Here is a 14,187-nt window from a genome sequence, read left to right on the forward strand (position 1 = left end):
GACAGGTGTACTTTTTGGTTCTGAGACCGAGATTCGCTCCTGGACTCATTCCAGGATCAGTTCCTGTAGGTGTTGCAGTTTATTTAGATATTTATAATAGGGCTGCAACTAACGATTATTTTCATTGTCGATTAATCTGTCGATTATTTTCTCGATTAATCGATTAGTTGTTTGGTCTATAAAATGTCAGAAAATGGTGAAAAATGTCGATCAGTGTTTCCCAAAGCCCAAGATGACGTCCTCAAATGTCTTGTTTTGTCCACAACCCAAAGATATTCAGTTTACTGTCATAGAGGAGTAAAGAAACCAGAAAATATTCACATTTAAGAAGCTGGAATCAGAGAATTTTGACTTATTTTTCTTAAAAAATTACTCCAATCGATTAATCGATTATCAAAATAGTTGGCGATTAATTTAATAGTTGACAACTAATCGATTAATCGATTAATCGTTGCAGCTCTAATTTATAATAGCATCAAGTGGACTGCAATTGCAATTGTTTTTTGGTTGGGCTGAACAATACGGCCAGACAATGAGTTTTCATTGCATTTACATCTTTCTAGCTGTCAAAGCATTTTTCCAGCTGTGGGGGAGGCAGCGAATCTAAATGAATGTAAAGACAACACATACCTACTGCAAGCCCCCACCTCGCCTGAGCAGAGCAGAGCCTGAGAGCTAGAGTGTCAGAGTTGCATTGTGTGTGTCTACAGCTCAACATTATGGTGATATCTTCTTCCACAGAGTTTGAGTGTGCAGTACAGTCAGTGAGCATCTGATTCACTGTGTGGAGGATTACAGCACTGCAGCGTCTGCCTCTTACCCTGCTTACCTCAGCTGGAGAAGGTGACTCCTGAGGCTTTTTGTTCTTACCCCACCCCCCACTCATTTCATATGTCATTTGCAGCATGTGGATGGACATACATCACACACATACTGTACGCATGCACCAGATATGAAAAAGACAGTACTGCTGCAACGAATTGTCTAGCCAGGGTCCCTTAATCTATAGCTGACAAAAGTGAATCCAGGACACCAACAATGGTAGAAGATATTCCTGACTTTGTGGGACAGCACTGAGCGGGGACCTTGAATTCCCATTAGAGTAACACATACACTTATAATCGCCCCATTGAGCAGGGCGGTCAAGGAGATCACCAGGCATCATCCTTTGTCCCACCTAACAAGCCATACCCCCGTTGCACAACTGGACCGGGCTGTGTGCTCCCCACATAGCCCTGGCTATAAATAGCAGCCCTGGTCCTCCAATGACAGGAACTGCCTGGGTAATGAGCTCAGCAGAGGACAGGAGCAGTGAGTGCAATAGGAGGCAGATTGACTGGTCCAGGCCCTGTGAGGACACGCTGAGAGAATGAGTCCAGGTAAGGGACGCTCACGCCTCCATCAATGACAAATACAAAGCCATGAAATCAATAACAAAGTCAATAAGACAGATAAAAATGGGGCGATCGCCTCAGCAGCTGTCAGATGGCTTCTTGTGAAGTCTCTCTTTAGAGACAATAGATAAAGCCAAGACAAGCCTCGTCGTTTTCTGAGCTGCACTCAAACTTATAATATTAAGAAATGAATGACAGGAGACACAGAAAAGACAGGACCCTAGTTACAGAACATCCATCGATCGATATTTTTTGTTAAATAAAGGTTAAAAAAAAACTCCTGATGGAAGCATTCAGTTCGCTTGGTGCTATAGTCTGACTGTCCCTTGTTACACTGACGTAAAACCTGCCTCCCTTGGTCTGTCTTTTTCTGTCGAGGACAGCCTGTTCTGAACACGACCCAGAAGCCAATGACAGATTTCCAACCATTTCCCCTTCTTGGATGGTTAGCCATGAGAAAAACAAGGGGTGTAATTACCTACAAACAACTTTCACATTGACTGAATGGTAAATGACGGGTGCTCTGCTCATATTTGAACTTACTTTTTTTCCTGGCATTATCAAAAGGAACACAAGAAAGTGAAAGCTGCGATTTGTTGCCCATTTGGTTTTTCCCAAAAGACCCATTGCAGGCACTATATCCTGCATGTTCCAATGCAAGGTTAACCTCTTGTGAAAACATAAGACTACAACATAAGGTCTTCAATTAGGATATATTACAACATAATTTTCCCTTTTGTCATTACTGAAACATCCAATTATGGTGCACAGCAAGCATGACCAAAATAGCAAAGGTTTATTCAAGCATCACTTTTTAGACAATGATTTGATGTTTGGTAACGAAGTTTACAAGTAAATAGGGCAACTGTACAATTAGGCACAGTAGCTTAGTCAGAACTCACTGTCCCATAACGAAGCACTTAAGTATCTATTAAAGAAATAAACTACAAACCTTCACAGATGAGGAGACTAAACAACAAAGCCTTGTTAACTGCTTCACATAGGACTGGCCTAATGAGGAACAAATGGCTGGCTGATCATGTGATGAAAAACTGCTCACGGTGCATTGAAGTGGTTTGAAAGGCAACTTGCCATTGACAGCAAAATGCAAAATTTATGTTAACTAGAGGGTAAACGTAAGTGATATAGCTAATTTGGCAAATTCATTTTCAACTGATCTGACAGTACATTTCCCTGTAAGGTCAGTGAGGGAAAAAATGAGAAAAGGTCTTTTTCAAGAAGCAGGTGCTAAATAACTAAATAAAATCCTAGGAGGAAACCCTTTACTGTTTCACATCCTTATAAGGTGATGATAAAAAGGAACTTACTGGATAGTAAAATGAAAAAGTTGGAGCAAGAGGGCGGCCTTACAGCCACCACAAGCCCAAACAGGAGGCTATTCCAGCTGTAATTTTACCACTGCAGCTGGGGAAATATTCACTGACATGTCACTCCAGACAGGAGGAAATTCGTGGAGGTGCTTAAGTAAAACATTACCATCACCAGACCTCCCCTTGGCAATACTAATACTATTACCGTGCATGCATGGTTGAACTCTGTGATGTCTATAAAAACTGAGCCAAGAACGTCTCTGTATAATACAGACAGATATGAATATTCATCAAGCCTACAGAAAGAAGAATCCTGTTGAACTCACGACTCCACACGCTACAATACTTAACGGAGAAATTCAGGATGAATTCAAGATGAATTTCTGCACCAAGGGAAAATGTAAAATAAGACACTGACCCGTATTAATGCTGTCAACCTGCTGCCTACAAACAAACAGTGACACACACTGTGTGAAAACAACACGTCTCTCTTTAATTTAATGACAGATATTGTCGAATCGCTGTTTAAGAATGAGTTAATGTTTAATTTGAAGGAAACTCGGGAGACTATTCGGTGACTGTCAGACAACAACAAGCAAGCAGTCATCGAAGTCAGTTTGGCGTTGCTGTCAAGTAAAACTAACGTTAGCCAAACCAACTGATCCCAGCGACTCTCTCTGACAGCTTCTTCAATTTCGACCGGCAAAATGGTCGTAAAAGAAAAGCGTCAAAGATAAAGTTTACACGTTTGAACTCAAGAAATTGATAATAAAAGGGGGGAACACTGTAGAAGAGCGAAAAAATGAGTAGTAATACATCTCACCTGTTCAGTATTGCGGCTGTGCTGCTGTTGATCCGGGATGCTGCTGGCACCTCACGCGTGTCATAGAAGTGTCACCGGTCCATATTACATACTGGAGCCGTTAGGTGGAGCGCGCGAGTTTGGTGCAGTGCTCAGAGAGATTTCTGGGATATGTAGTCCTTCTGGATAGAAACAGACAGGAAACAGAAGGGGGAGACGAGAGACCGAAAAGAGGGGGAGAGCAGACAAAATATAATGAGACCCTAGTGTTAAAATGTAACATTTCCTACTGAAGCTGTCATAACTTTTTCTTTTTTATTCTGAAAACAAATAGGCTACAACATATTTGTTTTGTACTCTGTCACATATTTTGGTGTTATTTTAGAGAAACACATACATGACCACCAAAATACATTTGTCTTAAACCCTTTTGTTTTGTTTTTCTTTTCTTTCTTTCTTTTCTTTTATCAAATAAGATGGAAAGAAAAACAAAAGAAAAGCCAACTTGTGCACACATACACATATTCCTGGCCATTTAGGTTTTTTGTGGCTCTGAATCAAGTTACTGTCTTAAAATAAAATTAAAATATGACAATGGCAACAACTGTATTATGTTCTACGTTTCACTGAAACGAAAAAGTGGTTTGAGGTGACAGAAAGTGAGCTGGAAGTGGAACTCTTCTCTGTTTCTTATCCACAGAGGGTTTCAACTGATGCCTTCAAAATAAATAGCACTTAAGAGATATTGCAAAGTAAACGTCTGTTGAATTGCCCCTTCTCACTGATTGCAATTATGTTCACCAGATGTTGTAATAAATACGGCAATGGCACTCCAGCCAAGGTCATCTTTGCGGTCTCACTTTGTGTCGAATGTGCTGATACGAATAAGAACATATCATGACAATCAAAATAATTTGCTTTATTTATTTTATTTTTTTGAACACCTATTCAGTTGCAGTTTATGCATTTTGGTAAACACATAAGCATTCATTTTATTATCTTCTGCCCCGTTAGGTGTTGCAAATATGAAGAATCTGCACTTGCTTATCGTTGGTTATGTTTACTCAACGCGCTGTCATTGGGAAACATGGCTGCGTCCACGGCTGATGGAAATGCTGCTGCCTCCACCGACTCTCAAGGGCCGAGCTCGGCTAGCTTGAGTGTGGACGGCCAACAGTTTCAGTACAGTATGCTTCTGGATCATCTTATCGGTGAAAAGAGGCCAGTAAAGGACTTAAACCCCGCCATTATGGCTGGACTGCCGACGCCCCACAAGAGCGACGAGCAGAAGATGATCGAGCGGGGCATGGAGAGCTGCGGCTTCAAGGCAGTTTTGGCCTGTGTTGGAGGTACAGTGGGAGCTTACTTTTACATTGACGATAACGTGACCGATACATTTGACAGCAGGTGTGTGTGTGTGTGTGTGTGTGTGTGTGTGTGTGTGTGTGTGTGTGTGTGAGTGTGAGTGAGAGTGTGTGAGTGTGTCCTCAGCTCCATTACTTTGTGCTGTCACTATCACAGCTTTGACTGTGTCATATCTCCAAGCTCAACACTGCAAGCCATTGGTTGGAGGGGTCAAAGGGCACACTGATGCTTTTGGGAAGGGGTGGGCTTCGGCATTGCGATTTTTGGCCCCATTTAATTTTGAGTGTTGTAGTAGTTTTCCATGATATGATACATATCCAAGGTCATTATTGTTACGCCTCCCTACACTTTTACTCGTGGCTGAGCTAAACACATGTACAGGAGCAATTGCAAACCTCTCAGCAGCGACATCAAGTCAGTTACAGCTGGTTGCATATTGTGGAAACACCTAAAATGTTTACAAGACCAGGCATTTGAAGGCTAGTATTTCTCCAATAGTGTTGTTCATAGGAGAAAGGACAAACAGTGTGCATGTAGCAACCTGAAATGTTTCCTTGGTCTCTAGTTATTGTTATTTATTGTTTAGATATTCATGTTGGATTCCTTGTATTCCACAGGTTTTGTGCTTGGCGGGGCGTTTGGTGTTTTCACAGCAGGCATCGACACCAACGTGGGCTTCGACCCCAAAGACCCTCTGAAAACACCAACGGCCCGGGAAGTCCTTAAAGACATGGGCCAGAGGGGGATGTCCTACGCCAAGAACTTTGCCATCGTGGGCGCCATGTTCTCCTGTACAGAGTGCATCATTGAATCAGTAGGTCACACCCAGCCTCCTCTTGGTGCTGGTGGTGGGCTGAGGGTTAAGGGAGCATGCACACATCCAAAAGGACGAATGTTGCCCCAATATCAGATTCAATGAATGAGCCTCACTCTGTGCCAAGTTGGACACAACATGCACTGGGTCGCTGCAAGGCTACTTTCAGTAGGAAAATGAGACAAACTGCTGGATTCACTCCTACAGGCCTTAGCACCACAGCATCAAACACACACTGAAACTAACTACTTTCACCTTGTGCAAAACCAGCACCTTTGTGTGAACATAATTCTCATCACATGACTACATAATGAAGTTTTTAAAATAATAATGATATATAGGACTCATTTTAAGATGCTTTAGAACTCTAATTTGACAAAAATGGGTGTCAGGAGCTAAAAACAAAGGGATAAATAATAAAGGATGAGTTTATTTAGCGAGAAATAGACTATAGAGTGGAGAGTAGTACTATATTTATTTTGATGCATTCATTGGCTTAGCAGCCTTGCTCCAACAGACCTCTGGTGGCAATTGGACAGAATTTGTAAAACACTATTTTGGGAAAATATAAATACCCATATTGTAATTATGATACTATATGGCTTTGATGAAATGTATTGGAGGTGTTATGTGAATACCATACCAGTTCTGTCCCCCTCACTAGGTAAGAGTTAAGTTTCTCTGAGTGGTCTTATAGCGCCCTCTTGTGGTGAAATGGTTTACTGTTAGTGATTTTCTTGGTTGTGATGTGTATGAAGCTCTGTAAAGCAAAGATCAACCCCAAATATGTGGTTATTACACAGAGATTAAGTATGACAGATCAAAAAACTCATCTTATGATACAAAACAACCACGGTTCTCTTTGACCCTACAGTTTAACTCAGTTTCCTCTCACTCCTCATTCAGCACACTGGATAGCATGTAGTGACATATTGCCGTTTTGTCCCATGATATGTGTCTTTTCATGGTCATACATAAATGATGTATAGCATATCAATGGCCCTCACAGCCCACACACAAAGTTTGGCAGTAACATTGTCTTATAAGATATAAGCCTATAAACTTGATTTGTTGTTGTTTTTTTCTCGAACGTTTTGTTTACCTCTGTACACTCTACCTTTTTGTTTGCAGCACAGAGGAAAATCTGACTGGAAAAACGCTGTGTACAGCGGCTGTGTTACTGGGGGAGCCATTGGATTCCGCGGTATGTAAGCACACCCAGCACATTTACTTTGATGTTTCAAATGCGGTTAAAGGTGATTCATTAATTTATGTTTTTTGTGCTGACATTTCTGTCTCTGTTGTGCAGCTGGTCTGAAGGCCGGGGTGCTGGGATGTGGAGGCTTTGCTGCGTTCTCCGCTGCTATTGAATATTACTTACGATGAGCCACAGAGGAGAGAAGGGACTCAAAGTCTATGGACATGAACTCTGGTGGGACACTGAACGAACGTCTGGACCACACAATGAAACTTCACATCCTGTGAAATCCAACCTTGACAATACCTCCATGCAGATGGAGGATCGGTGCAGAACCCCTCCTGGTCTTAGTGACCGTTTCCTGTTTGTGTTCTGCGGTGTGGAATGACGCCACAGTGAGCTGGAGAAGTCCAGTCTCATATTTCCTCGTGTTTCTTTACTTTCATCAATTTTACAGTTGCGATAACGTTTCCCAACTTCATGTGGAGAATCTCCATAAATGACCGAGTCAGTGTGGAACTGACCAGAATTGGTCTGGATCCGTGTCAAAGCTTCAGAGACGTGATAAAAATGTTAATTCCAGACCACAGAAGAAGATAAACTTCCCTTAGATTTGTCTTAAAGTTCAACTTAAATCACTCAGATAAACATGTTTCTTGTTTCAGAACACTGATGTGTGTTACTAACTCATCCATGTTAGGAATATTTATTACCTCCGCCAAGGAGGTTATGTTTTCGGTGCCATTTGTGTGTTTGTTTGTCTGTTAGCAGGATTACGGAAAAACTACTGGCCTGATTTTCATGAAAGTTCGTAGAAGGGTGTAGCATGGGCCAAGGAAGAAGCCATTAAATTTTGGAGCGGACAACGAACAAGCAATAATAGCACAAACCTTGGCGGAGGTCTGCGCTCTCCGAGTGCCCTTCTAGTATTAAAGTTTTTTTTTTTTTGTTATCTTGTGCATTGCCTCCATTCAAAGCCCCTTGTTTTGGCAGGGAGTGTTTACTTCAGGCATGAATATTCATGCAAAGAAGTCTTGCCAGTGATTTGTTTTGCCCTCTGAATGGCGAGATTTAATTGGCTAGATATGTTTCAGTATAATGTTAAGTTACATCAGTGACATGAGACACAGGCAGCTCATATTGTTTTCCTACAGTCAATATCTCATTTCTTGATTTTATTCCAAATTCATCTCCTACATTCTTGTCAAATGTTTTTCTTGTGTGGTCAAGTTAATGCTCTACACATTTCATGAAGCATTTACAATGCAAAATCAATCGTTAATAAAAATGAACCAGGACTGCTGTCCCGGGCCCGAGCTCAAAAGGGGACGAAGAGCCATTACAGAACTATAAATAAGTTAGGGGGAGTTGTTGTCACATTAATCATGACTAGAACCCAAACAACATTTTTGTTCCAAACCATGGGAAAACTGATTTGTTTTAAAGGAACTTCATACCATCTTACAAGAGCCAAGTTTTCAGGGACACCTAAAAATAAATAAGTGGGTCAAGTGGTGGAAATGAAAGCAACACTAATTGGTTACTAATTAATGAATTGGTTATGAGCAGGATTTATATTTAACATCTTAGATGATTCATAATTTTAAAACTGGTGTTATAGTTTGTAGAGACTGAGGGAAATACAACACTGTGCTGCTGACTGATAGAAGAAATATTGAGAAACGGTTTTGATTTCAAAGAGTATGCTTTGAATCTAATATTTAATATATCAATGTCTTTTGGTGGAAACTTTCATCTAATGTGGCTTATAGAGTCATGACTGCATACATTTTGAATTAAAGTGAATTTACACACAGCTTGTAAACAGGCTGTTTAACCCTATAAATTAGATTGGTAAATGAACAGCTACAGTAAAGGAAGCCTAATTATTGGACTGTGTTGGTCAAATAAATGAAACTAAAAGCAGTGACTATTGGCAGACATGTTGGTAAATGTTGTAGTGTTTACCTGGTGACTTGTGTGGATTTGTTTAGTGGGAGTTGCTGCTGGCACACTCATCTGTACAAACAGAGGAGAAAAACCAGTAGGGAAATATTAACGTTGTTCTACATTCACAGAGATGAGGCATCAATTAAACGTGAATGTCGGCTCTGAGAAATGTTTGTGCTACAAGAGAGTTGGATTTCTGATCTTGTCGCTGCCTAGTCATGCAGCTGAGGGCGCTGCCTTGGAGGAATCGTGCACTTTGTGATGAAAGTATCAAATTTTACAAAGATCTAAAGGGAGGGAGAAGGAACATTTATAGCTGCAGGGCCGTTGCAAACCTTAGGCGTCTGTTTTCAAAAAGGTCTTCAGTCTCACTATAAGGCTAATGTCCCATGACCCTGTAACCAACACACTGCTACACTGAGCCTGCTGATGGCTTATGTCGGTAGGACTGCAAGGGAGGCAAGTGAGTCACTCCAGAGGAAGGAAGTGGAGGGGGAACTGAACGGACCAATCGGATGATTGCTTTCATTCTAATGATGTGTGAAGTTGTGTTAGGAAAGGACCCACCAAACAATACTGTACTTGATTTTTCATGTGTAGTTTTTGAAAGAGTTTGGAATCCAACTTCAGATGGAAACACAAAACAAACCCTAGAGTTTTTGTCAGTAGTACTTGACACATATCTGCACATAATGAAAAAAACATCAACTCACTTGTTCAACTCCACTTCCTCCCTTCTGCCCCAAATATTTCAGCCTCCATTGTCAGTCACTGGCAACTATTTAAAAAATGACCAGCAGGGGGGGCTACATGCTAAATCTGAACTTATAACTTAAAAACTATGTATAAGATATACACATAGACTGGAGATGCATATGTAACAAAATTGGTGCACAACTAAAAAGCGATACTTAAAAAGCAATACTTATGGTGATAATGTGAAAAAACCTTCATGTATCAAACACTGATGTAGTCATTTAGACAGGATACTGCAGTCTTTCAGGATGGAGGAACCCACTACCTGCTAAGCTTATAGATGTGCTCAGTGGTGTAAGTGTTTCATATGGAACAAGGAAAATTATATACATTTGCATTACTGTTTGTCAGTTTTACTGTCTTTTTCCCTTGGATGGGATGGTGGTGTTTCCTGTCATTTGTTTACTTTAGACCTGGCATTTTACAAAATGTTTACATCAAAAATGTCATTATGCACAAGTTCATCAGTGATTGAATGAGCTGTTATTAATCCATTGGCTTCTGAGAAGACAGCATTTCTGTTTGTGCAGATGATCTTGAAACTCAACACAGAGACACACGGTGACAGTGTTTTGTAACTTTTATTTTACTAAAAAAAAGGGGGGAAAAAGTTCACATTGACATTTAGCCTCGTTATTACAGTATACTGAAATTCTTCTCAAAGGAAGTAAAATACAACATTTTTTGATTTTATTTTCATCTTATATTAAAAATATCAAATAGTACTCATCTAGCAGTGCTTACAGTATTTTAAGATATGTCGCAGGCTTGATAGCAGAAAGGTTGGCTTTGTACAGAGCAGTGATGGGCTTTTGCCAGTCTAGCGAGGACCTTGCGGAAACAACCTACCTTTGTGTTACCCGGCCTGTTTTGATTGACAAGCTGAACATGCAATGAGGGCAACTACACAAATCATCCCATAGATTATACCGGTGCAGTAAGACACTTGGAACAGGCTTGCAATGCAACAACAAGAAAAAAGCTAATGTTCCATTAGTCATTTATTTTTTTCCCCAACAACCCTCATGTCACAGAGTGCTCTTTCTCCTCTAGAACGTGATTTGAAATCAATTGGCAGACTTTACACTTTGTTCCGCTGATCCGTTTCAGTACAGCTTACCAACCATGGACATGGTGAATGAGAAAATTAGACTAAAAAATAACATCACTACCTGAATAAACTTCAAAAAACAGACTCCTTAGAGCATTTCTCTAGTTGCACAGAACTGTACAGGCACACATAATATATATATTTAAAATAAATAGGGCAAATTTGGCCAAGACTCGCGGTGGAGGGCAGTACTCTCTAGTTTGTCAATACAGAGAGACGTGATGCCAGCCATTCACTAAGATGGCTTCCTGACCACTTCTGAACCTCAAAAGTCCTCATAGTCCCTTCAACTCACACACACACACACACACACTCTCAGGCGCATCCACATCGTCACACACACACGCCCAGCCCTCCTCCGTCACATGCACAAAGCCAGAGAGAGAGAAAAGGTAACAAAACGGCCTTTAAACAAAAAATTATATTTATAAAATATGTAAATGCCATTTTTTTTCTGGAATGCCTCTGAACAGGGAAAACAAACAAACGAAACAAAAAAAAAAAGCATCAAGTTGCGGGGGGGTTGACTCAGCCAGTTTCTGAGATACCAGTGTCTGGAATAGGGCTCACCAGATGACAACACCACACACCCAGCGGTGATCCTGTGCGGCAACATGCCGTTTAACCGCCGTGTTCCCAGCATGCCGTGTTGTCGGACGGAAGGACGGGGGGGCTCCACTTGCTCCCTCCACTCCTGGGTGGAGTGGGGGGGGAGCAGAGAGCGAGGGGTGGCACTGCTCTCCTCACACACACACGACACAAGACGTGACTAGGGGACCAGGAAATCTCCTCCACCCCCCACCCCCCCTACATGTTTGACTCCATCTCTCTTTGGGGATGCGGAGGAGGGGAGGGAGGGAGGGAGGGAGGACTGGAGGGGTTTGGAGAGGGGTGGAGGGGGGGTCTGTACAGTTGAGAGGAGAGGTGAGGAAGGGAGGGAGGAATGGGGGGACGGGGGGTTCATATGGAGTCTCTCTCTCTCTCTCTCTCTCTCTGTGTTGGTCTCTCGTCTCCGGGTGACGGCGCCCCTCCCCCAGCACCTTAAACGTCAGTGGAAAAGTAGAGTGTGTTGCGCTTGAGCTCGGCGAAGGATATGGGAGGGTGCTGCAGGTAGTAGAGCAGCACCTGGACCTGAGGAGAGAGAGAGAGAGAGAGAGAGAGAGAGAGAGAGAGAGAGAGAGAGGAGAGAGAGAGAGAGGAGAGAGAGAGAGAGAGAGAGAGAGAGAGAGAGAGAGAGAGAGAGAGAGAGAGAGAGAGAGAGAGAGAAGAGAGAGAGAGAGAGAGAGAGAGAGAAGAGAGAGAGAGATTAAGCCTTGTGTGCATGTTTCTGTGTGTAAACAGTATTATTATTATTATTAGTAGTAGTAGTAGTAGTAGTAGTAGTAGTAATGTACTGGATTTCAAGTGAGATTTTTAGTGTCCTGTGGTATAAATGCCGTTGAACAGGCTTTTCCATCCTGCCAAAAATAAAATTGTGAGGGAAACACTGAATTTTTTGGCATGAAAACTGTGTATTTTCAAGCTATCCATCTGAAAAAAAACTGTATCAGCCCTCAAAAACCCCTAGTGGTCGCACCCTAATTATTACCAGCAGCCTGAGTGTTATGAAGGTTAAAACAAACCCTGTGCAGCTTCAGTAAGCCTCAACTAAATAGGCCAAAACATCTTCAACCTATTGAAAAGTGACTGAACCTCTTGAATCTTACTGTACAAGTATACATGTAGGAATTTTACTTGATGACTAGCTTTCCCACAGGCTACATCTTCAGCACCTTGCTAAGAAATTAAAACAGAAATTGGGATTTTATTTTTGGAACATGTTTGTTTTTGGGGTTTTTTTAATAATAAAAATAAACTCTGCCACTTTTTAGCCAGTGCTGGATTATGGCAATGTTTTATATTTACATGCCTCCTTGTACTTTTTATGCTTGGGTTGACTGGCCCACACTCATAGACTTATTCATTGGTACATTTGTATCTGTAAGGCCACTCTGCTTCCTCATTATTTGTTCTTTTAGATTTTTTTTAAAAGTTGCCAGAACTGAATTTGGCAAAACGTGCCTTCATGTATTCTGCTCCCTGTTCTTGGAGCTCACTGCAGAAAGATTTAAAACTGGAAGAGCTGGTCTCTTTTGGTGAGTGATAAAATAAGGGATTTTATGGCAGATTCAGTAAGAAACCGTCTTTGCTTTTAGTTAATATTTAAATAGGTTTGGCCCATGAGCCTGCTGCTATGATATTGGACTTCTGCCTGTTGCAGCGCTTGTAGGAAATTTTACTCGGCTATTATGTTTGTCTTGGTGCTTCTTTCTTGGCCAGGTCTCCCTTGAAAAATGGAGATTCTTGACCTCAATGGGACTAAAAATCAAGAAAATCAGTTATGAAAATAGGTAAATCATTCTAATGTTTCCCCTCCCTTATGTTCTGCAATTTTCCTTTAATTTCCCCTTAAATCAATTTCACCCAGAAGGGCATATGCCTGGAAAATTTAATTTGCTTTACTGTTTGTTATAATGCTGCTAGCTGCTCACCAGGAAAATGGCTTGCTGGCTAGTAATTGGATTTAAACTATGCATTTGACTGTTGCCTACAAAACTCAGAAGAGAAGGTCCATTATGTGAGTCAGTGGGCTTGACGTTGTTCTCCAAAAGACTGCACCTGTCTAGGCGCAACTGATTCCTTGTCTTTCATTTTGTTAAATAGAGCAAATACATCACTCAAGTCCCTATATGAGATTCTATTCAGGATATGCCTGCGGAAGCATCAGTCTGTGGTGTTTGACACTTTGTAAACTTATGTAATAAACATTTAGAATTGAAATAAGCCCCAATACAAACACTCAGCTTTACTGTAATGGAGAGACAGGGCCTCCTGCATGTCCATGCTCCCCCATTTATGATGATTTACTCTGGATGGTGTTTACGCTGCCAAAAAAAGACGTTTGTGCACAGGAAACTCATCTCTCAGCAGAGATGAATAGATGGCCAACAGCCTAAATACAGCTGGGAGAATAGACCGCAGTGACATGGGTCACAAAGCGACGTGGGAGTGAAAACCAATTCTCCAAACACATGTACCGACCCACAAAACACGCATGTGTGCACCAATCTACCATCTGCTGTGTTCACTCACAGTGGGATGCCCACGCTCAGTTTCACTCCCTCAAAAGACAGGAAGATTGTATAATAACAACCAAGCCTTTTTGGTTTGTAAATCCTAAGCATACGCATTTAGAATGAATGGAATAAGAGGGCACCTGACACTAGTTTGGGGGTAATATGCCATGTCAGATACACGTGTGGTTTTAGTAGAATGTGTACTACACAGTCATCAGGAGCCTAGAATTAATATTATTAGAGGTATAAGGTCTGCAGGTGTTTAGCCACAGATTTACTTTACAAAATATATCAAAGTGACCCCAAAAACAGAAAACGTGTACTTCATCATTCTAAAACAGTGCTTATGA

The 14,187-nt window shown here is 41.3% G+C and overlaps 3 protein-coding genes across 3 annotated transcripts in view; 1 reads left to right on the forward strand and 2 right to left on the reverse strand.

Annotated features, from left to right (window-relative positions):
* specc1 (sperm antigen with calponin homology and coiled-coil domains 1) overlaps window positions 1–2,359 on the reverse strand; it is a 72,766-nt gene extending 70,407 nt beyond the window's left edge. The window contains exon 1 of the mRNA XM_071525945.1: window positions 2,347–2,359. The gene's annotated coding sequence lies outside the window, so the exon portion shown is untranslated. The remainder of the gene's footprint in view (window positions 1–2,346) is intronic.
* A 2,251-nt stretch (window positions 2,360–4,610) lies between these two features.
* Window positions 4,611–7,854, forward strand: timm22 (translocase of inner mitochondrial membrane 22 homolog (yeast)). Its single transcript, XM_071525936.1, has 4 exons — window positions 4,611–4,876; window positions 5,510–5,706; window positions 6,838–6,910; window positions 7,016–7,854. Exons 1-4 carry the CDS (start codon window positions 4,615–4,617, stop codon window positions 7,090–7,092), a joined length of 609 nt encoding a protein of 202 aa, XP_071382037.1. The 5' UTR covers window positions 4,611–4,614; the 3' UTR covers window positions 7,093–7,854.
* Window positions 7,855–10,172: 2,318 nt separating this feature from the next.
* abr (ABR activator of RhoGEF and GTPase) overlaps window positions 10,173–14,187 on the reverse strand; it is a gene marked incomplete at its 5' end in the record, with an annotated part of 63,386 nt that continues 59,371 nt past the window's right edge. Inside the window, one exon of the mRNA XM_071525934.1 lies at window positions 10,173–11,852. Within this exon, the coding sequence (XP_071382035.1) occupies window positions 11,763–11,852 (90 nt within the window). The remainder of the gene's footprint in view (window positions 11,853–14,187) is intronic.

The sequence above is a fragment of the Centroberyx affinis genome, unplaced genomic scaffold (assembly GCF_046629955.1).
Source record: "Centroberyx affinis isolate AG114_WGS23_722 - 3 ecotype Tasmania unplaced genomic scaffold, CSIRO-AGI_Caff_v1 ptg001368l_1, whole genome shotgun sequence".
Lineage (NCBI taxonomy): Eukaryota > Metazoa > Chordata > Actinopteri > Beryciformes > Berycidae > Centroberyx > Centroberyx affinis.

What these genes read in the sequence shown, in the direction of transcription:
- timm22 (XM_071525936.1), top strand. Translation starts at nt 4,615, where the DNA reads ATGGCTGCGTCCACGGCTGATGGAAATGCTGCTGCCTCCACCGACTCT. An exon ending in AGTTTTGGCCTGTGTTGGAG is followed by an intron (nt 4,877 to 5,509) that starts GTACAGTGGGAG and finishes TGTATTCCACAG; the next exon opens with GTTTTGTGCTTGGCGGGGCG. An exon ending in CAGAGTGCATCATTGAATCA is followed by an intron (nt 5,707 to 6,837) that starts GTAGGTCACACC and finishes TTTTGTTTGCAG; the next exon opens with CACAGAGGAAAATCTGACTG.